The 27,905-nt window shown below is 32.4% G+C and overlaps 1 protein-coding gene across 8 annotated transcripts; it reads left to right on the top strand.

Moving 5' to 3' along the window:
* The first annotated feature begins 454 nt into the window (after nucleotides 1–454).
* On the top strand, nucleotides 455–27,871 carry LOC130893683 (protein winged eye). Of its 8 annotated transcripts, none has more exons than XM_057799970.1 (17): nucleotides 475–893; nucleotides 1,480–1,606; nucleotides 4,161–4,316; nucleotides 4,427–4,662; nucleotides 4,723–4,936; nucleotides 7,231–7,389; nucleotides 7,694–7,807; nucleotides 7,864–8,244; nucleotides 8,307–8,572; nucleotides 8,629–9,491; nucleotides 9,542–9,758; nucleotides 10,878–11,123; nucleotides 19,446–19,674; nucleotides 19,730–20,241; nucleotides 20,299–20,478; nucleotides 21,304–21,465; nucleotides 21,620–27,871. In XM_057799970.1, the coding sequence occupies exons 2-17, from the start codon at nucleotides 1,507–1,509 to the stop codon at nucleotides 21,842–21,844; spliced, it is 4,260 nt and encodes a 1,419-aa protein (XP_057655953.1). In that variant the 5' UTR covers nucleotides 475–893; nucleotides 1,480–1,506; the 3' UTR covers nucleotides 21,845–27,871. The 8 variants fall into 8 exon arrangements, with proteins under 8 accessions (XP_057655958.1, XP_057655960.1, XP_057655957.1 ...); XM_057799971.1 differs by having other exon boundaries at nucleotides 486–869; XM_057799972.1 differs by having other exon boundaries at nucleotides 501–893; nucleotides 9,551–9,758.
* The last annotated feature ends 34 nt before the right edge of the window (nucleotides 27,872–27,905 follow it).

Here is a 27,905-nt window from a genome sequence, read left to right on the forward strand (position 1 = left end):
AAGTGTGTACTATTACTTGTAGGGTGTCATTTTTTTTTATATTCAACCAATAATAACAATTTTTATATTTACTATTAATAATATATCTATAATACTAATTTGATTTCTCATTTTGGTAGGGTACTATAAGATCTTGATTGTATTGTATAAATCATAGAAATATTTTTGTTAATAAATCGTCTTTTATGATTGAAAATTAGTCTTTGAAAAAGGTGCCAGTGTCTAGTCATATTTTGACCGAAATAGTTCGGAACGTCAATGTCTTCAGCTTATTCAGAAACTAATTCTCAATCAGGAGAAACCTAGAAGTAAAACAATTTATCAACAAAAAGGCCTAAAGAGGAAAAAGTTAAAAAAACCACAGAACTATATATCACAAGACTGAATCATGTCATTTTGCACTACTCTCTCCAGCATATTTTTTCCTATTACATCATATCCGATCCATTGTAGCAGAATCGCAAAGCGATTGTCATCTTTCAGATAGTTGTGTTGCCAACTTTATATCTGAGGTGGTATATATTGTCGGTAAACACCTAATAGCAATATGACATTTTCTCGTTAAAAATATAGACGATAAAATGAGCGTCCTTATATTAAAAAAATACAAAAACCCATTGGGTTTTCCTAAATATCGTTAATGGTGAAGACATTAAACTATTTGTGTGGAAATGGCTCTGGAGAACACTCAGTGTTGCGTCAGTGGCTATTTGTTATTTTTTTTGTTTAAAAACTAGTTGAAGGATTCTTTACTACAACTAGTGTAATTCATAGTGTTTCATACAATCTATTGTGATGCTATTACTAGTATGTTTAAGGGCCGGATGGACCAATTCTATATTTGGAACTGGAAGACACTTAACCCAGAAGTAGGTATCTACCACCTACTCAATGTAAGTAAATGCTATAGAGTTGAAATATTGATATTACTGTATTCTGTTTGTTAATTAAACAAAAGTTAAATATATTAAATATATAATACATATTTTGTATAAAGCAATGTAGGAGGTCTATTAAAATATTGATAATAAAAAATTAAAAATTAATAAAACAATTCGAGTGTAACTGTTTACTGGACATATAACTCTATAAACATTGGTTTTGAAGGAATATAATTTTGCAATAATTTGAAAAAAATATTAAGAAACTAGACTTTGAAAATTAGAGCTTGGGCTGTACTAGAGAGTATAAAAAATAATGGAAAATTTTTTTGAAAATAAGTTTCTTTTTATTAATTTTTTATGAAAATGGCATAGAATATCGTTACAGGTTTCACTTAATTACAAACTGTCCATGTTAAAAAAAATAGTAACATGGCTTTGCATAATTTTGAATTTTCCGTAAGGGTCAAAATATACAGGGTAGTTTGTTTACAAACTGACCTTATAAAAATACGAATTTTATTCGGTAATTATGTATCCTTGTGTAAAATCCTATCTAATACTTTTTACTTATTTTATTTTGTATATTTCACTATAGGTGTTCGATTAGCTATACATTTTAAAAATGTTGGGTAGTCCAAGTGGTACAGGTTTGCCAAATCAAAGGGGGTTATGGCCACTAAGTGCCGTGCAGACTCCCACAATTTCTACATTTCCAAATGATGGTAAGTCATCTATAATGTATTATTCAAATAGTTTTTTTAAAGTGCTAATTATCGTAATAAGAATTTTATTATGCATAGACGAGACATGCACAAGCTTCAGATGTATCTTTTCAAATATTTTTTTGGTTCCACTGTTTAGAAAGTAAAAAAACCATTTAATGGTTTTTAAAAGAAAGATAAATTTTAATATATTAAAACCAATTTTCAAATATGAAACACAACACAATTCATTTTCTATCTAAAAACTTTTATCAACCTTACACCATATATAACAAATAATTAGCCACTTTTTTTACTTAAAACTTATTTTTGACACAACTAGACTGTCAATGAATCACTTTCTCTTTTCAATAACTTTAAAACTAAGTTGTACTTACTTTTTTTAAATAATTAGCTTTACCTGTTACTGTCCCTGTAATATTAAAATATTCATTTATATTGGTTTTATAGTATATAAAGCCATTACTATTTATAGATAATACATTGAAAATTCCAAAATGTTATTTCCAAACTACATTTTCTTATCTTTTGTGGTTATTTCATAGATGATAAGTTACAGGTTAGAGTCATCAAGTCTTGTCCATATAATCTTGATAACATCTTTTTATTTCCTGTTAAATATCTGTTATTTTGGTTACAGATTAGATTTTAATACTCACACTGTATTAATAAAGCTACATAAAATGTACCCATTCACTACACACACTACTCCCATTTACAAGGAAAAAGGCAAATATAAGCGCACCTATCCTTAATGAAACTAAATCAATACTTTCCAATGAAGCAAAATATTTACAAGTCATTCTAAACTTAGAACAATCACCTAGATAAAGTAATTTTGAGAGCCACTGCTATATAGCTTGTTGTCAAGATATGGGGACTGAAGCCTAAGATGGTATTCTGGATATACCAAACAGTCACCAAACCCTTGATCTCATATGCAGCTCTTGTTTGGTGGTTGGAAACTGAATAAACAACAGCTGAAAAAAACTGAACAAGATTCAATCTGTCTAGATATTACAGGTGCAATGTCAACCTGCCCCACCACAGCCTTAGAGACACTACTAAACCTGCCTCTTTTTCACCTTATAGTGAAGAAAGACGCCCAGGCTAATCCAGGCAGTAAAATTAAATGATATCTGATGAAATCTGATAGGTCACCTAAGAATTCCAATGCTGATATATCTAGAAAGCAGTGACCAAATGCATAGAATGTTGGATAAAGATATCCCATTCAAAGAGGTAATTAACGATCGCCAATCATGGGTCAATAAAAATCTTTCTCAAGCTCGAAATGTATTTCTCTGGTACACAGACGGTTCAAATCTACTGCAAGGAGCTGGTTTGGTCATTTGTGAACCAAAATGCAAGCTTTCCATACCTCTAGGAACATCACTCGCTATTTTTCAGGTGGAGCTGCTAGCAATAAACAAATGTGCTAAGGAGTGTTTGGATAGAAACTTCTCTAAAAAGCAAATCCACATCCTCTCAGATAGCCAAGCAGCCTTGAAAGTCCTGGAAGTTATTGAGTGCACATCCAAATTAGTGTAGGAGTGGAAACAAACTCTAAAAGCACTAGCTAACAAAAAGTATTCCTAATGTGGCTACCAGACTACTGGGGTATATCAGGCAATGAGGAAGTAGAGAGCTTTGCTAAAAAGAGGGGCAACGACTCTATACCTAAGACGGATCCCTACTGTAGTCTCAAAAGATGCAACATCAATAATGAAATGAACGAATGACTTAAGAATCAGATGAAGTCTTTCTGGAGAAATACTCCAGAGAACGATAACTGCAGATTTTTGCGAGCAAGTCATGGAAACAGCAGAGAGACTACTTTGTGAATGTTCTGCCCATTTAGTTAAAAAGCTCAGGTACCTTGAGGGAGTAGTATCAATACTTTGGGAAGTGGAACACAAAAAACCACTAAAGAAACCGCCTTTAAGAGGAGTCTACGTATTTTGGAAGCAGAACAATGAGGTATAGGTGCAGAGTGGTTGCAAAGCCTAAACGACTCCATAAAACAATCTACTATAGATTTCCTGTAAAACCAAATAACGTCACGTGATCATCATGACACAGTTTACTTATTGGTTCAATATTAACCTTGTTTATTGTTGCTTTGACTGATGAAGCATAGATTTAGTGTCGTTTTTGCTCGTTTTAAGAGCTATTTTTTAATTTAATCTGCGAATTCAATTACCTATATTATATTTATAATTTCTTATTTAGCTTTGGTAACCACCCAACAATAATCTTTTTTTCCCCGCTTTTTATAGTTTTTTTCCATGATTGTCACTTTTTTTATAACCTTTTTATACGATGTCTGCTTTTTGTAATACACTGAGAGTACTTTCTTTTATTTTATATAATTATAAAGTTACAAAATTGACAATGTAAGATTCAACATTAATTTATAGGTTATGTGATTGTGTTATTTTAAAAATTGATATGGATTCCTTCATTTTTATAATTAATTCCATGTACATACATCATTTTTTAGTATGTTTTATCTCATTACAATATATGATGATTTCTATGATTTTTTTTTGAGGTCTCAATAAATATGGAGTTTATTCATTATTTTCTGGCGGCCCAAGTTTTGGTAGTACGCTGTACTCCCATTCGAGTACCAGCAGCACAACAGGACGTTTTGCTACTGGACAATATCCTCAACCCACCGATAATATTTTCCAAACATCTTACAAAGGTGAGGGAGGCTTTCTCACACAAATATCTTTGTTAGAATAGTAGTTTTTGGAGACAAATACATTTTAAATTGTTGTAATATCCTGTACCTTTAGAAAAATGTTGATGCAGTTTCAGATTCGCTTTTTTCGACAACAAGTTACACATTCGGTGCACCCACTCCACCCCCAGGTTCCCCGTATTCCCCGATTCCCATTGGACAATTCGAACTTCTAGCTAAAGGCATCAATTCTAATTTACTCCAACCGGTGGACGCGTCTCTTGCTCTACAACAGAGCCCAAAAAAGATTCACGAAAAACATTGTGAGAAATGCTGTAACTATAAATCACAGTTCTGCAGCTGTCAGGTAAGCTAGCAATAAAATTATATTCGTATTATGTCTAAAATAAATTAATTTTTCGTGTAGATATCGACTATAGATCATTCGAAACTTATGGATCCTCTGAACTGTTGTACAAGGACAAATACACTCAAATGGAACGAAATAAACATGAAGAAAGAACCAACCGGACATATATCTGAAATAAGTACAAATAGCGCTTCTATGATTAAATTGGAGGTTATGTCGCCTACACAACAAACTCCCGATATACTTGGCAATAATATAATCGGATTAGCGGGTGAGTTGTGTTATATGATGCATAAAACGAGTATCTTCTACATTCGATTATCAATTTTTTTTATACTACTATTAACTTGGGGATGATTTTGGAACAAAACATGGTTTTTATGAAAAAAAAAACATGTTTAAATCAGTCACAAAATTAATGATTATAAATTATTTTTTACCAATTTACTGTCCTTTAATATTACAATTCATGATCTGAACCAGGGGTCTCCAAACTTTGAAGCCTTTGGGCCAGAATAATTTTTTCGGTATGTTCCAAGGGCCAAAACAATTTTAATATTTCTGCCCCCTTTGTCACTTTTTTGTAAAACTTTTAAAGCCAAAAACATAAATACTCCAACTAATTTTGTTCCTGAAATACAAGTCGGAAACAAAAATATTCACTTTTGGAGATGTTATTATTTCTCAGGTGTGTGGAAAAAAAAAATAAATAAAAACTGCTTATAATAGATATTTTTACTAAAAAGTCAGTGGGGTATTTAAACATTTTTTTGCAGCACTGTTTTTAAGGTTAGACTTAAACTTGGTTAGGTTAGGTACAAACTTGGTATTTTTTATATGATACATCCTGTATATTTTAACATTATTTTTTTTCAGAATCAAATTAAAAAATGAATTAGAAAAACCAAAAAAAGTATATAAATCTAAAAAAATTGTTCAAAATGTCGTCCATTTTGTCTTATACATAAACCACATACAGTTTCAATTCACCTTTAAAATCCTAAAGGGTTGCCTTTGTGAATTTCTGAATACTTCTTTGGTTCAGGCTCGAGGTTCATCTGTATTATTATGCCGATTTGCATAAATTTGATTTTTTAAGTGTGGTCGTAGAAAGAAGTCTATAATACTTATGTCCGGTGACTTCCGAGGCCATCTGACTAACACTTAAATATTCTCTAACTACCCTTGAATTATGAGCAGGCTCTCCATCTTGCTGGAAATATATCTGATGTCGCTGTGCCAAAGGTATGTCCTCCAACAACTCCAGCATTTATTTTGTAATATCGTTGGGCAGTTAAGCTACCCTCAAAAATTGTATATAAATTTTAGTGCCCAATGGAAAATCCCGATCTTCATTAGTTTTGGTTAAAAACCAATTTGAAAATTCCAATCGTTTAAATTGATTGTCAGGAGCAATTCTTGAACAATATTTACCTTACACAATTTAAATGCTTCTTAAAATTTTTTTTCACTTTTGATTTTGAATCTCCTACCTCTTCTTCTATTTTTTTACAGCAGTTTTGCTTCCACACAAAGTAAACCATTAATTTGTTGTTAAGGTTTTGAGTACCAATTTAAAAGATTGGGTTTTAACCGGAATACTGTAGCCCGAGATGGCCGACGTCTTTCTGGAAACCTATTAAGATCTTTTTCTCTCTGTCTCTCTCTTGTAAATATATTTTTCATTTTTTTTAATAAGGCATCCCCCGAAATAGGGGATGATTTATAGAGGTTTAAAATTATGAATACATAATATTTAAGTTAAAACAGATAAATAGGTGTTAATTTGAAATAAATAAATCGAAAAATTGTATAAATACATCTGTAAATAGCTTTCTCAATTTTTTTAGAAATAGAGGATGATTTAAAAGTGTTGAAAATTCTAAATACAAAATATTCAAGTTAAAAGAGATGAAAAGATGTTAATTTGAAATAAATGAATTGTCAGAAAGAATAAATACGTCTATAAATATTTTTTTCGAGTTCTTTCCGAAATAAGGGATGATTTATGAGGGTCGAACATTTGAGATGCAATATATTTGATTTGAACACAAACAAAATGAGTTAATTTAATATAAGTAAGCTACCACAAAGTAATTAAATAAAATTTTCTCAATTTTATATTAACCAGCGTGCTTTATAAGGAATGAAATACATCAAGCAAGCTTAAAAAATTATATTTACTATATTAAAGCATCAAACAACTTTTATTTAAACCTTAAAAGTATTTTACTACACATTAAATGCTCATAATTATGATTTTATTAATTTTGTGCAATAAGAGGTAGTTTTCACCCCTAAGAGTAATAAGCACATATCAGTATAGAGTAGATTTTGAAGAAAAGTATAAGTCAAGTTCAACTCCATTAATTTTCATGCAAATCGATGCGGGTTCATGGAAATCGGAGGTTATACCTCATTTTCACCTTAGTAGCCCGGACTAATAGTGCCCAGTCTGAGTATTATTTTGATAATACAAATGAAACTAGGAAATAAATTTAAAGCTCTCTATATCGCATTCCATTGATTGATATGCTACATTAGAACGATTTTCTTCTTTTATAGATCCTTCTAGTGCAACTATGACTGTCAATTCGGCTACATTGACGAATAATCTGACAGATAATACGGTGATACATTGCACAGATAATAAAACGACGGAAATAGAAACGAAGCATGTGGATGCTGCTTCATATATTCCACCGTCAGTTTGGCAGTATTCTCGTGAGTTTTCATTCTTTTTATCATTTATCATGATAAAAGTTTACATCTGGAGCTTTTGGCTCTATAGCCTCGGTCTTCTTGTTCTTACGCCAATTGAATTTGCAGTATAATAAGTAAATATTAATTAGAAATCTCTCTTATAGATAGACCAGTTTCACCCAACAATCTGACATCTTCCAAAATTACTTTTACAAACAACATTTATTTTAAAATCTTAACACTTGGACTACTAATAATTCACTAATGCAGACACATCTCCTTCTATTTCTTTTATTATTATAATCAATTGATTAATTTTTTACAGCTCCAGTGGCTCCTGTTCCTGTTGAACCATTGGTACCAGTTCCCCCAGTAGGTTTGCAAGTAGTTCGGGATCCCAATACAGGCGGATTGCTTCTTCTATCTACCAATAGTTTAGGTACGTACCTAAATCTCTTAATAATCAAACTAAATTTTAATGTTCCATTTTTTTAGATTCTTTGCAACAAGCTGTCGTTTGGTCTGGTTATCCTCAGCATTCCCCTATGCTATTGCCATCCATACCTCCTGTTCCATCACCGTCTTTTCAGCTAGTACAATCGACACCTTCCCATTGTTTTTCCGGAACGTTCCACCAACAAACTCAAGCTCATAGTACAAGATTAGTGGCTTTGACCACCGATAATAAACGGAAAATACCTACCACGACATTAATTAAAATTGAAACTGACCAAGCTAAAACATTGCAACCGGTAAGCTCTACTGCAACTAGTACGGCAACCGTCATCACCGACGTGACACCTTTAATTACCACTCATGTTATATATCAACATCCCACGAATTTTATAGTATCACAAAGCCCTGCGACCGAACCAGGTATATATATTCAAAATTAAAATGGTACTTTGATATTAAGTTTGGGAAAATTTTATTTCCAGTTGTTACTCAAACTATTTGTAAATCTCAAGCAACTTCTCCGGTGACATACTTAACACCACCACCTGAGTTTCATTCTAAGGAAACTAAGGTTTCTGCTGTGCAAGATGCCAGTAATCAGACCGATGCTGTGGTATGTACAGAAGAGATAGTTACCCCCGAAGTACCAGAAAAACCACCAACGCCAGCAGAAGCACCAGATATTACCATAAAACCTATGGTTGATGATTGTGGATCACATCTACAAGAAGTGATTGTAGAACCTGAGGTAAAATTTTAAAATAAAGTGTCAATACTTTTAACTGATAATCAATTATTTTTTAGTCACCAAAAGAACCTGCTAAGTTAGTGCTCAGTGGTTTGGAATTGTTATCGAATAGTATAGATCAATTTGAATCGTCATTACAAAAAACTGAAATTATTCCAACAGATAGAGAACCTCCAAAAAATTCCGTTCCCCTAGACGGTCTGAATTTATTATGCGCTTTAGCCGAGCAAAGGATAATGGAAGAAAACGAAAAACCGGTAGTGGAATGTGAGAATTTGAAGAAAAGGAAAAAAGATAAGAGAAAATCCAAAAGACATTCCACCGACGAACCGAAACGGAAGAAATTGAAAAGCGGCAAACATTATCACGAGAAAAAGAAGCACAAGAAATTGAAAAATTATCAGGAAGAAAGGGAATGTGCGTGTGAAAAATATCAAACGTCGACAACCGAAGAAACAAATATTTTTGTTGTCAAAAATTTGTTTGATAAGAATCTAATAAGAAACGATCAAGATAACGAAAATGAATCAAGTTTAATGGAAACGAAAAAATTTAAACATCTGAAAAAACATTTTCGATCAAAATCGGTAGATTTTGATAGAAGTACGATATCGTCACCTATTTTCGATCAACCCCTTCTAAAATTTATAAAATCTTCCGATTTAATGGAAACTCCAAAGTTGGATTTCAAACACCAAATAAACCAAACTGACTTTGATGGTTCTTCCGAGAAACATTCGTCTTCTAAAAAGCGCAAAGTGGGAAGACCTAGAAAATTAATGCCCTTTTCTACTGAACAAGTTACTACTGAAACGATTGTAGCCAAGAAACCGAAGAGTAATTTTATTGGATGCCTACTGGCAGCCAAAGAAAAATTTAGACTACAGAATAAGACTTACAACGATGGAATTGATCCCAGGTATATAAATAATTAAATTTTTTTTTGTTTATAAATTTTGATGAACGAAGGTTTCGTAGTTTTGAAGAAGAAGGAACCAAAGTGAGATATAAAAAGTCGAAACATCGAAATTCAGCTCCGGGCGAATTGAGAACATCCAAAATAAAACCGAAGCTCAAAGCCGAACCGACATTAAAACCTGCCGAAGAATGCGATTCAGCAGATGAAAATGAAGAAGATATTGTTATCAATACTGTCGAAGAAGAAGAAGAAGATGCCGAAGATAAGGTATATATTTCTTCAACTTTTTACTTCTTAGATCTTTATATATATTCTTATTGATGAATCGTTTTCATTTCAAATTTCTTTTTATAGGAAATTAGTTGTTTTGAAAAACAGGTATAAAAATTCACTTTATAATCTATTTCAGTCTTAATTTTAGGTTTTTTTTAAAAAAATTGGTTGTATTGATAATCAGGTAAAAAAATTTACTTTTTTATCTATTTCAGTCTTGATTTTAGGTTTCTTTTTATAGAAAATTGGTTGTTTTGAAAAACAGGTATAAAAATTCACTTTTTAATCTATTTCGGTCTTAATTTTAGGTTTTTTTTTATAGAAAATTGGTTGCATTGATAATTAGGTAAAAAAATTACTTTTTGATCTATTTCGGTCTTGATTTTAGGTTTCTTTTTATAAAAAATTGGTTGTTTTAGAAAACAGGTAAAAAATTGACTTTTTGATGTATTTCGGTTTTGGTTTTGGGTTTCTTTTTTTCTGATCTTTTTTGATGTTTATTGGAGTAACCACCTTAATTGGATGACCAGAACGTTCACTATCATCGGTGCTTGTACGACTACCATTAACAAATGGTTCTTTTCGATGGAGTAGAGTCCTAAAAACAATTTGAAGCCATTGCTGAGCTTGTACAGTATTTTTTTATTAAGAAGCAATTTAGAAAAAATTAAGCAGGAGTATTTTACGGTCGTCAAATAAGACAACTCATCCTGTCTTCATAAATTCAAAGAATAAAACTTAACTAAAAGCCTTTAAAACTATTAAGGTGCATTATATGAATAATTACTCAAACTCAGTTACACCTAACCAATAATCCGACTAGAGTATTTGGCGAATGTCGAAACTATTAAGAACCTAGTATCCGTGTACTACCCTGTCTTAAATACTAAATCTTATCGTATACAAAATGTTTATGGTCGTTTAGAGTCACATCAATATAAAATAAAAGCAAGTCATTTGATACGTTAATGGAACTTCAAGTAACTAAGGGATATTAATAATATCAAAGTTCTACTATGGCGTGATGAGGTCTTCTCCTCATTACCCTTTTTGTAGGTCCATGTCGTGGACGAGTTAATAATGAATAATGGAACAAAATATTGTGTTTTTCAGGCTTCTTCAATAACCGATCGTGATAGTGAAGACATGGATAGAAGAAGAATCGACGACAATAGATGTATTTTGACAGCCGCTTTGTTAGAAGTGGATAAATTAAGAGTACTAACTGCTATGGGGGGTCTATTTTATGCCGGACATTTAAACGCAATAGAACCCCCGGACGTTTATTCAATTGTTTTAGATGGGGAAAGGGGAAATAAACCCCATATAATGTCTCGAGAAGAAATATTGAGAGACGCGGTAAGTTTTGTATATCGGGAATATGTAATTTGTGTGATTTAATTTGTAGGTTATGTTAGTTCATCAGTTCAACAAACATTTTCTTTAATACAGTACAATAGACATCCGAGGTAAAACTCGGAACAATCCAGTTCTAAAAGTACGAGGGCGATTCCTACAGTAACCTCTCTTGTACGAGTCGGTAAAAGTAGTTTAGTAGATCGCAAAGTTTGTTCTGGAAGATTCTTTTCAGTTTATTCAATAAGTAATATTCTTTGAGCATCCCGTAGGATGGTAACAATTCAACCCCATGTCATATATTATATCTATGTTTTGATATGGGCTAGTAAATTTTCATTCATCATCATCATCAGGCATTTAAATCTTTTGGATTGTGGCTATCGCTTTAAAATCATTTTTTCAGATGAATTACTACTCGTTTTCTATGTTTGTTTTCTTTTTTATAGTTTATCGTTTGTCTTGGCTGCTTTTGTTATTATTTTCCATACCTTTAGGTTCCGACATTTTGCCCTCCAGTTCTCTATATCAAGTGCTCTTATGTCCTCTTCTATTTCGTTTATTTAAGTCTTTCTCGACCTGTCTCTTCTCCTTGGCCACAGTGGGATCTATTGCGTTATTCTTTCGATAATTTCAGTTAGTTTTCTTCTCATTATATACACAGCCTTATAGTTCAGTCTTTGTGCTTTTATTTATCTCACTATATTTTCTCTCTCTATTTCTTCGTTTTTCTTTGCTCTCCTTTCTCCCTCCTGTGTTTGGAACTTTTATAGTTATTATCTTTCTTTCTTCTTCTTCCCTTTTGTTGATTACTGTTGTTTCCATCGCATAGGTGATTACTGGTCTCATTTGTACATTGTTTTTTTAATAGGTTTTTGTTTCTACCAAAGGCTTGATAGATTTTTTTATCCTTTCCTTTATCCTTCCTCTGGTTGTTGGTCCCAAAGTTATTCTTGGATGGTTAAAGGTAGATACTGTTCTGGTTTTGCCTTTATTTTCATATATTTGGTTTTTTCTGCATTTTCTGTCCGTAATTGATTGCTTCTTCTTCTAATTTGTTGATCGCCTTTATTAATTCCCTATGTCCATTTGCTATAATAGTTACATCACTATTTTGGAAAGAAATTCTGAAGTAGTGCTTAAAATCTTCGGTAACTTATTTCTTTATACAGAACTGTTCAAGAAATGTTCAGTATGTATTCTAAAAATTTGAAATTGTGAAATTACCAATTTTTTTATCGATTTAAACGATTAGATGATCTTTCACTACAGACGGCCATACATTTCATCATCCTTTTGGATCGTGTATGGTGCACAATTATCGATGGATATTTGCTGCTGACATTTTTATTGCTTAATTCTATGGGAATTTTCAGTGGTAGCATAAATTTTGTTATATTATATTTGATTATATGACTTATTTTTCCTTAGCCATAGTATTTAATTTAAGACGTATTTCCAATTCCACGTCCAAGTTTCCGAATTGCCCTCGTATTTTCCAAACCTCTATTATAAAAATATACTCTTCGGGGATGAAATTATGATTCTGGCGAACGTTGGGGTTCATTTTAAGGTTTAACTGAGTTACACAACCACACAAGAAAATTTTTTTATAATAAACTAATTCTTGTTGTGTAATCAAGAAAATGAATCCAGTAAAAGAAACGGTGGAGGTATTCCATTACGTCAACAACAATATTCATACGATTCAAATCAAAATTTCGGTCAATTCATTCGAAATAATCGTTATGACTGATGTAAGCCAAATTTTTATTAATAATCAAAATATTTATTCACATTTTGTGGGTTAATTTGTCACCTAAGTTTATTTGCCAATTTTTTTGAGTCTTTGCGTTTATTCGTCTTAACAATTTCTCTTGTAGTGGATTTGGGTGGGTTTCTATAGTTTTAAGATGCTTGATGATCCTTGGATAACTTTTTGTACAGAATTCATGTGAATGGTGTGATTTGATACATACCATAGAGCATCTAGTTTTAGGATCTCTGGGAATAATATTTATAATTAGATTTGGAAGCGCAACCTCACAACTCAGTTCCATCTGTCTTTTTTGAATATCGATATACTGGGTGAATAAGTTATGAAATCCAAAATTAATATTTGCCATTATTATTGGAGAGCTGATTTTTTGCAGGATGACTTGGATTTTATATAAGTAGGCACATATTCATGTAGTTAACAAAAATGAGTGAGGGTCCTCTGAACTAAATTAAAATTATACAATTTTAGAGAGAAATATTTGTCAAAAAAAATGATTTTCCCGGATAAGCAGCATCACTTATGGACATTCTTCGATTACAAAATCGATTGAAAACAGTTAAAATCACTTTTAAAGCATCTGTTGATAGATGTTGTCGTCTCTTTTCAACTGTTTGGTCTCTCTCTGTACAAGGACGTTTACCAAATCTGTAAATTAACTAGTTGATGGTTAATCAAGAATCCACAATTGTCACATACTTTATTTAAGAATAATTTAACTTTTCAAACTTACACAACTCACAATTTACTATACTGACTATTTCGAATTATGTATAATACCCTATTTACGTTTTTTATTTTTTCAGTATTATTCGATTCAATAACTTGTTCTATTATGTAATGCTGTTTATCTATACTTTTAAATGATTCACTGATTCTGAAAATTGAATATTGTAATGCCTAAATGGACACGTTTTATTTCTAGAAGAAAAAAAATCTTTGTTTGTCATACTCTCCTGGTGCAACCCGTGAATGTGTCAGGACGTAAAGAATCTATAGTAGTTATCCTTTGTAGTCACCTATTTTTGAAGGGTATGAAGCAGGTCTTCAGATGTACACTCTTCTAACAAGCTGGTATAACAAGTAAACACGGTTCTTGGCTGTATGTTGTTAGAAAAAAGGCCGATAGAGAAGAAGATTCAGTTCGCAGCGGGGCGTCTCTTATTTCTTTTTGTAAAGACAAGGTTCTCGCTATTTGATGACCGGCGGATACGAGACATGGACTATGACGACGAAAAGGGGGTTCCTGGAGATCGGCGTCTTCGAGGAAGACGGCGCTCTTCTATGGTTGGAGGACGTTGAGGCGGATCTGTCAAATGTCAAAGTTGATAATCGATTAAAAAATAGATTTCATGTCGATATGTTTGATTTCTATCGATAGAAGAAGATGATATATGTTCGTAGATTGGTTCACGTGGTGGAGGACTTCACCGTTTCTACTTTAAAGTTTTCTCATTAAAAATTTTAGCAAAATAATAAATTATCAATTTTATATCAGAAATATTTCAAAATTAAAATTTTACTTATCGATTTCGCTATAATTTTTTATGTTCCAGTGGATTCTACTTGAAAAAATGTAATTTCGTGTACACGCATTTGGACTGTAGAATTTTTTATTACACCTCGTTGCTTTAGGTCGTTAATTATAATAAAATCGAATCCTACATACAAAAACATACCTTTCATTATATTCGTTGAACTAACGATCAATTTTTATCAAATTTTAACACGAGATTTCCAATTGTCACAGACCGAAGTGTCTAATGTCACCTCAAGACAACTACATCCTGTATCATCTTCGTATATACAAAATAAATATAATTTTTGTCCTTTAATTCAAATCATCGAATGAATTGGGAAACGAAAAAGCGGATCTATCGCACAATTCTACGTCCCGGTTGACATGTACACCTGGGACACTTGGGGTGAAAGGTTTTTAACCGAATATATGGATCAGTGTGCGAGCAGAGCGCAGCCGTACAATCACCGAGCTCTACCGGCTCTATGAAGACCCAGATCCAGAGGGCCATACTCAGTCCACTTGGAGTCTTCAGGAGTTGGCGTGACGAAGGGGAGACTCCACCACCTCATCCTTTTGTTTTATCAAATCTCGTAGCCGAGTTTGGTGTCGTGTACTTCGATATTTTTCCCTTGTTATTAATATTGCGACTGTACGAGGAGAAATAAAACGAAATTTTTGCAAATCAACCCTAATATCAAGCGTATTCATCACCTATCTATCGGTTTACAATTGGCGCACTCCAGAACTGCCTGCGGATGGTACTTGTAGTAAGCAGTGAGCATATTAACCAATCAAACTCCTGCTATGTGGTATTCAATAATTAATTGTGCCTGTGTAGATAATTAATCAATGTTGATTAGTTAGTTAGCTAGCTACATTTATTATTTTTATTTAATTACTATCAAACATGTGTACAAAAAAATCGACCCGCCCCTTGAGTTTTAGTTTGGAACCCAATATATGAAAAAAAATTATTAGTTTCATAAATATACCCTATATTTCACTAAATAAACCGTTCTAGATAATATCAATACATTCTTAGCACCGAAACAGGGCGGTTTGTATCACCTTTCATATAAATGACTCAGCAATAGAGCTCTTCGAGACTAGGAGCTTTAATAGACTTTCAGTATCAGCAATAAATATCAACAGTGACCTGATAATATCGATACTGTTATTATAAATGAGGGAAGGTTTTTATCAAGTGGATTATATAGTCATAATCACGCTAATTGTCCAAAATTAACCCCCGTGTATCGTTAAGGACAACCCGAATTCGCTTGTGCTGACGTTGATTGGACATTCGAACAATGGAGGCTCGTACTGTTTTCCGATTAATTGTTTGGGAAGTCGTTTTGGTTTTTCTCTAAAATACATAGACTTTTCCCAAAGGAAGCTATTACTTTTCAAGGTACTACTCGTTTTCTATTTTTGTTTTCTTTTTTATAGTTTATCGTTTGTCTTGGCTGCTTTTGTTATTATTTTCCATACCTTTAGGTTCCGACATTTTGCCCTCCAGTTCTCTATATCAAGTGCTCTTATGTCCTCTTCTATTTCGTTTATTTAAGTCTTTCTCGACCTGTCTCTTCTCCTTGGCCACAGTGGGATCCATTGCGTTATTCTTTCTATAATTTCAGTTAGTTTTCTTCTCATTATATACACAGCCTTATAGTTCAGTCTTTGTGCTTTTATTTATCTCACTATATTTTTCTCCAAAATACATAGACTTTTCCCAAAGGAAGCTATTACTTTTCAAGGTACCAAGAGGTACCTGAGCCTTTTGCTGAATTGGGCAGGAGATTCGCAGAGTGCAGTTTACAGAATCTGCAGTTGTCCTCTGCCATATCTATCGTCTTTAGGAGTAATTTGATGGGACAGGAACTTTTCAAAAGATCCACCATCAAGAAGCTTCTTGAACTCAACTGATGTGGTTAAGTGTGTAGTTGGAAGAAATATGTCCGCCATAGTCTTCACATGAACTCGAAGTCCTCTTTAAGACCAAAAAGCTCTCCACAAAGTCCAGATTTGTCCATCTTTGAAATATTGCTCGCACATTTACCTAAGGATGCTCGATTCAATGCTGAGGCGATCAAGAGTTGAACAGAAACTTGTACAGTGTAAAGCAATAGAAGAAAAGTCATTTACCTGACTGTTTTAACGATACTACCACGGTAGATGCTCTTTGGAGCTGTCCAATATAATCTCACCCAGGCCAGTATTTACAATACCTACTCGACAGGCAGACATGAACATCGAGTTCGCGTGTAGTCGCCCAGAACGTCAATTTATTGAAACTCCTCTCTTTGGACAAGTGCGTGTCTGTGGAATCAGCTACCAAGGCTTTGTAAAACACTACAACCTACAGAAGTTCAAGATTAATAAACATAAGCATCTCCATAAGGCAGGCACCACTCGAACTTCCGATTTTCTTAGACTTGCAATGCTTCTCCAGTAGGTTTCCATGCGATCCTTTCAGTTTGTTGTTGATGTGACATCTCATGAGGTCACAGTAGAGCTCTGGTTTACAATAAGGAGTCGATGGCACCTTTTCACTTTATCCTGGTGATCTGGTAGTTACATTAGGGTTATTTTGTTTCTGTTAGCTAGTGCTTTTAGAGATTCTTTACATCACGCTAAAGTGTGAGACACTCCAAAGCACTACATCTGGAAGCGTATAAAGTAAAAGTCGAAGATCTGTGGCAGCTACAGTCATACAACATTCTGAACTTTCTAAAAGTATCGCCAGTCTCGCAGCAAGAAAGGGGGGACACAATAGATCCTTTGGATCCACGCGCTAGCTTGAAAGTGCTTTTAATAACCCAAGGGCTCTTCAAGCCCTCATGGCTATCGGAAAGAATGTAAATGTTTTTTCTATCCAAACACTACTGGGTACATTCGTTTATTATTAGCAGCTCTGCTTTAAAAATAGTGAGTGTTTTTCGGAGTGATGTGGTGGGATGTCCAATCCAGCTCTTTGCGCTAACTCCAAACCATTTGTACACCAGAAAGATCCGTTTAGAGCTTGCGGAAGATCTTGGTTGGAGGTAATTGATTACCACTTCGAATGGGATGTTATCGGAAAGAAAAGTATTCTGAAAAAGGGGAAAAGCATTTGTACATTGTAGATTAGGTGGTTTTTGGAGAAGATATGGGGATTATTTCGTGGAGAAGTGAAAACTGTTCTTCAGTTCGTATCTGAAAGCGGAATTATACAACCAGGAGTTGCCAAAACAACATGTAATATCATATAAATGTTTTATAGGGTTTATAGGGTTAATGTTACTTGTGTCAGGTGGAATTGACTGTTTATAGGAAGTTTTAACTTGAATCTCATCGAAAATCTATGGGAGGTACCTAAAAAAAGAGTCGGGGGTCAGATGTCGGCTTCTACAAAATTCCTAGGAACAGAAGGTGGCTATTGAAGAAGAGTGGTTGAGCTAGGTTTCTTAAAAACTTTAATTAGGTCAGTGGAAGCTACAATTAGAGTTATACAAGCTACTGAGAAGTTTTTTTAGCAAACGTTGTTTTACCTTCAAATTGAGCAATTGTAATAAGAAAAAAAAATTAGCACTGTAAAACTTCGTCTTATGTATCTTTAGGTATTTTTTTTGATAAATAGTTTTAAAAGTTTATTATTTTTCCCTCTCGATGTATACTACGGGGTGTGTCGATTTTATTGTCCCCGAATATATTTTGCATGGTGTCTGGATTCTTGAAAATATTTTGCGGAACATGGAAATATCAATGTAAAATCAGCCAATTTCCTTCCAATCTGCTAGTTCAAACTCTAAAAGAAAATGATAATGAACTCACTGTTCATCTACATTTCCACCCCTCCCTCAGTATTTTTATTAGCATTAAAATCCATCAGTATTAAAACTTGAATGGAGAGGTGTAGGTTGAGACAAATGAGAATTTTCAACATTTGGAAATTTATCAGAAATAAAAATAATTCCACCTCTTTCAGCTGCTTGATGTCTAAATATATTATAAGGATAGCGACCCCCAAAATTTCATCTCATTATTTGTTTCCTCGTTTTTTGTTTACATTTTTCAAAATTACAATATCTGAAGTGTAACCAATGACAAATCTGGTAAAGTGGAGTTGAAGCCAGTGGAGCTAATCACGATATTCTATTGGAATTTACACTGGTAGATTGAAAGTTAATTGGTTGGAAATTACACAATGAAATTCCTATTTTCCAATACAATATACGAGTGGGTCAGAAGGGTCTTAACTTTATCCTTCGATACATCTCTAACATTGCCTACTTTCTAAATTAATTTTGAAATTATCTGTCGTATCTAATTCGTAAATTTCCTAAGAGAAACTATAGTAAATTTACGATTTTTTGCGTCGATTTTCTGGAAGCACCAAAGTCAATTTTTACGCTTTTCCGTAGCCCAGATATTTTTTTCAAATTTAAATTTAAGTTGCTATTTGCATCCCAGTGATTATTTCCTTTCTTTCACCTTTACATTATGTTATTTGCTTAAAGTGATAAGATTTCATATACCATAACCAAGCATGTACTTTTTTTGGGTCTAAGGTACCCCGATGTTTAGGTTCAAGGTAGGTAATGAGTAATAAAATGAAGATTTATCTTCTATTATTACTAAAATCTGCTTTTCCTCAATCAAGGTGGTACATCAACCGCTCATTCAAAACAATATCATCGATATTCATCTATCCCAAGAGAAAACAACAAATGATTACATTTTGCTAACTGCGCAGCAGGTGTTCAGGATTGCCGCCTTCTGTAAATCATTAAATGTATTCTTTTGGAGATACAACTTACCAAGGAATGAGACCTGTAGATGACTGGTACCATTTTCAACCATTCCACATGCTCAAGATCAATATTAATATTGTTGGTATCTACAACTATATCATGGATTGTATGGTTGTAGTCTTATTTTACCACCTACGAAAATCACCTTCGAGATAGTTTGAATCGTCGCGCCATTCGGAACAAAGATATAATTTTTTTATACTTTAACAAATTTTGTTTTCCATATTTTTTAGATAGTGGAAGTAGCGCCACAAAACACTAATGAACTTTTAGTTGGAACGAGGGTGTGCGCATATTGGAGCCAACAGTATCGTTGTTTGTATCCAGGGAGTATCGCCGAACCGTCCTCACCAGATCCAGAACTGGATGGTAAATTTGTCTTAGTAGAATTCGATGATGGCGACAGCGGTCGAATAGATTTGAAAGATATAAGGTTGTTACCTTCAGATTATCCAGTGATCGGTATATAAAAAATATTTTATCTAAAATTTAATATTTATTAAATATTTCGTTTCAGAATATGATCTAAATCCTCTACTCAGTCTTACTAAAAGGAAGAAGAAGGTATCGAAGAATATCATATCTAAATATAGTGTACAAGAAGAAACGAACACTATAATCGAATCTAAACCCGAGTTGAAAATTCCTTTCGACGATAACGACATTACAGATAAATTGAAAACGCTCATAGTGGAAAAGCACATGAAAAAGAAACTTCTCAAAAAGAAAAAACGAGAAAAGTTGCATACTAATTTATCACCGGACAAAAAGAAGAGGAGGAAGAAACATAAATGTTACGATAAAAAATGTAAGGATCGAAAACATCACAAGAAGCATAGGAAACATAAAAAACACCATGATAAATCTCGATTAAACGTAGGTGTAAACAGTTTAGAAAATGATGTTATAGAATCGAATATCGTTGAAGAAGAATGTGATGAAAATATAGAAGATTACAAAGATGATGATATTACTATAGATATTGAACAGCAACCAGTTCCGAATGATTCCGATGTATCTACAAAAAAGGTAACATGTTCATAACATAGTCCCATTGAATTTAATGGTAATTATTATAAATTTCAGAAGGCAACTAAACTGAGGGATCGACAGGAATCTTGCGAAAGTAGAAGCAAAATGAGCGCCTTTTTACCAGCAAGGCAATTATGGGGTTGGGCGGGAAAAGAGTACAAACGTCAAAGGACGAAAGGAAGATTCAGAAAATTCTTTTATAAATCGATTCGACGTGGAAAGGAAACGATAACGGTAAGATTCATTTATTTAGTTTCAATTTATTGGTCACTGCGCCAGAGAACTAATAAGTGAAAAACGCAAAATGAGACGCAGATGGGATCAAACTAGATCTCCAAAAGATACAAAAACCAGAAAGTCTAAAATTATCCAGAATTAACAAACGACAAGTCTACGGTATATTAAATATGGTAGGCCACCAAAAGACTAAAGAGACCAAACATTTACAACTACAAAAAAAAGAATGATTTGCATAATTAATCCAAACTCAACTTATACTACTCCACAATGTATAAAGTAAATATCAACCCGAAGAACGCTCTGGGTTTTGACTTATAACAGGGGTAATACAAAAAACATTTACCATAGAAAGTTATAATGAAGCTGAAGCATATTATAAACGACGTGAGTATGTACCACCAAATGTAGTCTTAATACAGACCAATATCACTATTACCACTATCAAAGCTATTATAATTCCACATAAAACTTTTTGTTTGTTATTTTTTGATAATAAAATGTTACGAACTAATTTTTTTCCCTCAACATCATTTTATAAAGGGCGCCAAAGCTAAGTTGAGACACCGCAAAAATGATAGCCTCCCACTGCCCTGAGATAATCTCGAATTTGGTAAATCTAAAACAAAAAATTCGAAAAACTTTTTAAAGAGGAAGGTAGCTTGTATCGTAATTTACCACCTTTGAATAAAACATTGAAAAAAAACATGGTGGCTGTTAAAAAAATCAAATTTTTGAAAATTATAACCTGTACTAGTCTTATTACTTTTCTCAGATAACTCGTATATATAACAATTCATTTGATGTTTTATTCATTTGAAGGTTGGTGATTCTGCTGTATTTTTATCCACCGGTCGACCAGACAGACCATATATTGGTAAAATTGAAGCTATGTGGGAACTTTGCGGTACAATGATTGTAAAAGTTAAATGGTTCTATCACCCTGAAGAAACCATCGGTTGTCCACAAAATCTTCAGTATCCAGTAAGTTACCATTACAAATTTTAAGTTAGGTTAAACTTTTTGGAAACCGAAACCTGGTCCTTTGCGCCGGGTATGAACCTTTAGAATGATCGAATAACCAAACAATATAATTGTGATTATTGATGTATTTGTACTGATTCAATTTATTTTTCAGGGAGCTCTATTCGAATCGCCACATATAGACGAAAACGACGTTCAGACAATCTCTCACAAATGCGAAGTAGTACCTTTAAAAGAATATACGGATCGTATTGGAGACGATCCGAAAAGTTACGCTACCATCTACGATAATAACGACATCTATTATCTAGCCGGTTACTACGATCCGACTACGCATTCGATGAAAATTGAACCGGGTATTCCGTTTTCAAAAACTTAATTGATATAAAATTTTTTTTGATAATATTTTTAAAAACGACGTTCAAGATGTCGCTGGCGACGAACGTCATATTACTTTTAATTATTTTATAAAGAAACGTTAAGTTGGAAAATAGAGTTCAACGTCTGCTAGTGCATATAGGCCGAGGAGTGGTTTTTTTGCTTTTAAATAACTCGGATGATTTGTATACGATCAAAAGTATTATTAGTATTTTGTTATATTTAATATACCGCGCGAAATTGCTTTATTAATCAACGCGCGATATGTTTTATTTAAACTTTGATTGGAAAAGTAGAAATGTTGTTTTCCGAATCGAGGTTATATATATTTTTATTGTACATAATATTTTATATAACGCCATAAAAAAATTACATACAATAGAAAAGTGAATTTTACACAACTTTTTCAAATCTATGCGAACCAAAACGGAAGGCAGGTGAAATTATTAAAAGCTCGAATTTCTTCAAATTATTATTATTTTTGTCGAAAATTTTCCTAAACCGCTCTTCGAATCAATTCCTTCATGATAATCTACAGTTTAGTTTTAAATTGTAAATTCTCAAAATACTGCTTTTTCTTGATTCCTTTCAAGTTTAAAAATGTATTTTTTTCGCAAAATTTCACATACTGAAGAAGTGAAATTTTATTTAATGTTTTTAAAATTTTCCGGCTTTAATTGCATAATTAAAAAATTAGTATTTTTTGATAAAACTTGTATAAAAATGGAAAAAAATTGACTTCTAGAGCAACAAGTTGCATTAATAGAAAAAATATAAGAATCAGCTCAATTGGCACGGACATACTATATGAATGGGAATAATTAGACATCAAGTAAGATATGGATGGGACAAATGAAGGAACTGGTGACAAAGAAGAAGAAAAAAACGTTTTTGTTTCATGTCCTATAATTAAAATTAACGTAAATTGAATCGTCAGAAAATATTAGATCAAAAATGGTTGAATTGTCCCTATCTAATATTTTATTAATACAAGAAGATAGTGTAAGAAGTGGGTACAAAAAGGAACGAAAACAAACATCCGACATCTGAAAAGATAGGGATAAAGAAGAATTTACAGAATAACATAAATATTGATGCAAGATTTTATGCAAACGTGAAATTATAAACCCTACTATGATGTTATCAGCTCCCGGTGCTTCCCATATTGCAGTTTTCATTCTGATACTTTTTGATACCTCACAAAATTATTTTCCAATGTTTTTTGGAAAAACTTTTGAAGAACAACAGGGACTGAAAGTCTCTTTGACTCTTGATGGTATAAAAATGCAAAAGAATAAGAAAGTCGCCATTGAAACAGGGACTTTTGTGTGAAAATTTGCGAAGAAAATTGAAGAAGATAGTAGATAACCAAAGAAAGTGAAAAAAATAAGTAACGAAAACAACATCTGACAACCAAAAAGAAAAAGGAAAAAAGAAGAATTTGTAGTTTTCATTTTGATACTTTTTGATACCATCTTCCGTTTCTTAATCAGCTGTGGACTAAGGCATTTAAATGAAATGAAATGAAAGCTGAACCTCCTTCTTCCTGATAGTTTGTGACCAATTGAGAAAATTCGTCTCCGTTGTTTTGTGGAAAAACTTTTTGAGAACAGAAGAAGTGACCAAAAACCTCATCTGTAATTTGATGTATTAAAAATATGGAAGAAAAAGAAAACCGCTATTAAAATAAGGACTTTCATTGTTTCCTTTTTTAATATTGATACAGGGTGTTGTGCAAACGTCAAATCATAGACTCTACTATGATGTTATCAGCTTCTGGTGTTTTCTTCAACGTTTGAACAATATTGATACCATCGTCCACTTTTGAAATCAGGTGTAGACTAATGGTTTTTGTTTCCTTGACAATGTTTTGAGGAAAAACTTCAAATGAATCGAGGAAAATTACTAAATATGAAAGGCAATTAAAATACACTTTTATGGTTTTCATAAATATTTAAACAAGGTATAGCATGTAAGCACAATCATAGACTCCACTATGATGTTATCATCTTCTGGTGCTTTTTTCCAACACAGTTTTCTTTCCGATAACTGGGGAAATTGTTGAAATACCCTGCTTCCGAAGTATTTTGAAACGTTTTAGGGGGATTCGAAGAAGACAAAATATAGAGGAAGGAATGGATTTAAGAAGGACTATAGCCCTCATCTGACCCTTGAAAAGATAAAAAACAGAAGTAAGTGGAAGAAGTTCGGGAATGTCTACAATTGGTTATTGGAGATTTAATTCATACCAGAGGGGGAAATATTTGCAATTAAAATGCCCTTTTATAGTTTTTTATAAATATTTATACAAGGTATAGCACGTAAGTACATTCATAGACCCCACTGTGAAGATATCATCCCCTGATGCTTTTTCCAACACAGCTTTCACTCTGACAAGTTGGGAAATTGGTGAAATTCGTTGCTTCAAACATTTTGAGCATTAATTTATATAAATTGAACAATATGTCAAATGATAGTGATAGGGATCGAAACGAAAAAACTAAAATTTCATCTGATATTTAAAAAAAGATAAAACAGTCTGCAATTGGACTTGTGACTACAAGAGATAATTTGGACTGGGAGTACTTCCATTGGTCGATTATAATGAGTCGAGTTTTTGTCAATTTGACAATGACCATGTGCTCATTAATGGCCAGTTAGCAACCATGATATTAATCAATTTGAGCCTCATTGGGATGTAATTGATAGTTGTTTACAATTCACATGACTTTTCGAAATATAACCATTATTTTAATCAGAAATGATACCAGAGGAGAAAATAATGTTAACTTGTTTCTTTTTAGTTTTACTACAATAATAGTTAAATTTATGCGTGAATTTTGGTGGGGCAGTGTAATTCGCATAGATTTGAACAATACTTTATACTCTTAATGAGTCCTCATACATATTACAAGTTTTGGTTGAAATAAAAAAAAAATATGGCAAATAGGGTTTTAGTTGATAAAATGTTTACGCTTTTAAAGATTTTTATTCTTATACTTAAGTACTACAGTATTTTATTTAGTTTTTTCAACTTTTCGAAAGCTTTTATTTTTTATCTTGAGCGATTTTCTAGTCTGTGAAAATCTTTTTTTTTCTTACGATTATCTTCTATCTGAAGAAATATTTTTGAGACCCATTTAATGTGGATCATGATATTAAGTTTTGTTTAGTTTTATTCTAATTTTTATTCACAGTACAATTGTTGAATACAATCGAATTTTCCGGTTGATATTTTATGAAAATATTTTTTTGAAGTACTTAATTTGAAAAATATTTGTTGTACATTATTTTTATCATTCTTCGTTATCTTGAATTCTTTAAACACATTCTTCTGTTGTTATCAAATGTTTTCCTTTTGTTAGAAAAGTTCTTTCTTCGTAAAACTTGAAATCGGAAATATTGAATTTTCAAATAGTTTTCCAATATAACGGCTCCAAAAATTGTATTATAAAATCAAATTTTCACTTTTTTGTCGAGTTTTATAGAATTTTTTATAGAACTCCTACGACAATTGAACTATTTCCACAATGGAAGCAAATGATAGATTTTTACTCTAAAAGAATAATATTTAACTATGGAATAAAAGCGTTTCCAATGTATTAGAATTTCTGGATCTGTTAGTGCTATTTATACTGATCACTACACAAAAAACTACACTGTCTGGTCCTTCGAGCCGTATATGAACATAAGAAAGTCAATTTTTTTGGAATTAGAATGCGAAAAAGTACAGATATCGAAGAAAATATTGGATTATTACTCTTATAGAGTATTCTTTTTACCCAGAAGCGAGTGAATACGTCATTGACAAAAAGGAATTCAGTATATTAGAATTTCTGAATCTGTTATAACTATTCGAGCTGTGTAAAATCCTATGAAAGTCTCGTGAGTTGTACACACATTTAAATTGTATGGAAAGCTGCAGTTGGAAGATATGAACAGATTTTACAGAATTAACTTTCTATTTTGTATTCCGGAAACCTATATTTTGGAACTTAATCTGCAAACTATAATAAAAACGATGGTTCTTTACTCTTATAGAGTATAAAGCAATAACTAACTCTCGATTTGTTGCTGGTATTCCTACCAAATACTACACTAAAACTGACAATTACACAATTACTGGTCTTTCGAGCCGTATAAAAACGTATGCAAGGCTCGAAGGACCAAACTATTAAGAGTATTAGTGTAGTAACAGCGTATTCAGAATGAAATAATGTTTGAATGATACTGTTTCTTCTCGGTCTCTTATTGTTTGTAGTTGTACTTATTACAAATATTTTATAAGAATATATATTTCTTGGAAAAGTACAAATGTAAAAATAAAAACTTATTTAAATCTAAACAAAACTTAAAAAGAATCGAACGTAATAGATAATGGCAATAACAAACTACAATAAAATATATCTGAAGAATATCAGAATCTTTATACGTTTGATTTTGTTTATCTCGTTATTATATCGATTTTTTTTAATCAATATAATAAATAATTTAATTAAACTTATATACATACAATATATTTATTCTATAAAATATATTTATATAAAAATTATAATCAAACAAAAATTGGAATCTATATTTTAGTACACAGGTTGTCCCAATTTATCTTATACCGGCAATAAGTCACTCATTTGACAAGATAATTAAAAATTGCTTTGGGTGGCATTGAATCACTGGTATTCTGTTTCTTAAAAATTAATAGATCAATTAATTATCTGGTATTCACTATCTACAGTTTTCACTCTCAATGATCAGCTCATGAATCAATTCAACTTAACGCCTGGTTGAAATAATAGTTCGACTTAACGTTCTAGTGAAATATCGCTCCACTCAACGCCCCGTTGAAATAACAGCTCCACTTAACGTTCCACTAAAATATTGCTTCACTAAATGCCCTGATGAAATGATCTTTCCACTAAAATATCGCTCCACTTAACCCCAATTGAAACATCAGTTCCACATAACGTTCCACTGAAATATCGCTCCACTTACCGTCCAATTGTAATATCAGTTCCACTTAACGTTCCACTGATATATTGTTTCATTTAACACCCGAGAAATGATCGTTCCACTTAATGCCCGATTGCAATATCAGTTCCACTTAACGTTCCACTGAAACATTGCTCCATTTAACGTCCGACTGAGATATCGCTCCACTTAACGCCTGGTTGAAATAACAGCTCCGCTTAACGTTCCACTGAATATCGCTCCACTTAACGCCCGGTAGAAATAACAGCTCCGCTTAACGTTCCACTGAAATATTGCTCCACTTAACTCCCGGATGTAATGAGTTTTTTCTGCATTTATTCCATGGAAAAAATGCATTTCTGGAAGATTCATCTCGAAATGGCTTACTTTTGGACCATCTTGAGGTTCTCATTGTCACTAATGGTGTTAATTGTTTTATGTTGTCAAATTTTTATTATTGGTAATTGCAGAGGTTCCATGGTGGTAAATCTGGTGAGTAAGGAGGACGTGGTTAAATAGGAAGATTTAAAGCTATTGAATAAAAAGCGATTTGTAGTGTGGATCGTTTCATTTTTCTTGTTTAAACGTTCATATTTATTTAATTTTCGCATATTTTAATTTGGTTTGGATATCAAAAGATATCTCAAACGTTCTTCATCCATAACTCACTCATTTCCACTTTGGAATCTGTTTTACTTCTTTTAAATCGTATTTGAAGTAACTTTGAGAGATTTTATATTTTTTCCAGTATCTTTGACAATTTTTCTAATTGTATTTTTTGATTACGCCTCGTATTTATAACATTCCGAATAAAATGTCACTATGTACTTTAATGTCATGTAAAGTATTATCTAATTATCTAATTGAATGAGCGTATATACTATAAGTTGGGACATCCGATATTTACGTTATTATTTTATTTTTGTACATGTAAATTTTTATTTTTTAAAAGTTTATTCTTGTAGAATGGTGCTAACTTGAAAATTATGCAGTGATATTAAAACACAATGTAAATATTATTACGCTTAAAATATTGTAAATATTGCTCTTTATAAATAAATCACGAAAAAGCTAAATTTGTTTTATTATCAACA

This window comes from Diorhabda carinulata, chromosome 5 (genome assembly GCF_026250575.1).
Source record: "Diorhabda carinulata isolate Delta chromosome 5, icDioCari1.1, whole genome shotgun sequence".
NCBI lineage: Eukaryota > Metazoa > Arthropoda > Insecta > Coleoptera > Chrysomelidae > Diorhabda > Diorhabda carinulata.

What these genes read in the sequence shown, in the direction of transcription:
- LOC130893683 (XM_057799970.1), top strand. Translation starts at nt 1,507, where the DNA reads ATGTTGGGTAGTCCAAGTGGTACAGGTTTGCCAAATCAAAGGGGGTTA. An exon ending in AAGTGATTGTAGAACCTGAG is followed by an intron (nt 8,573 to 8,628) that starts GTAAAATTTTAA and finishes ATTATTTTTTAG; the next exon opens with TCACCAAAAGAACCTGCTAA. An exon ending in GTGGAAAGGAAACGATAACG is followed by an intron (nt 20,479 to 21,303) that starts GTAAGATTCATT and finishes ATTCATTTGAAG; the next exon opens with GTTGGTGATTCTGCTGTATT.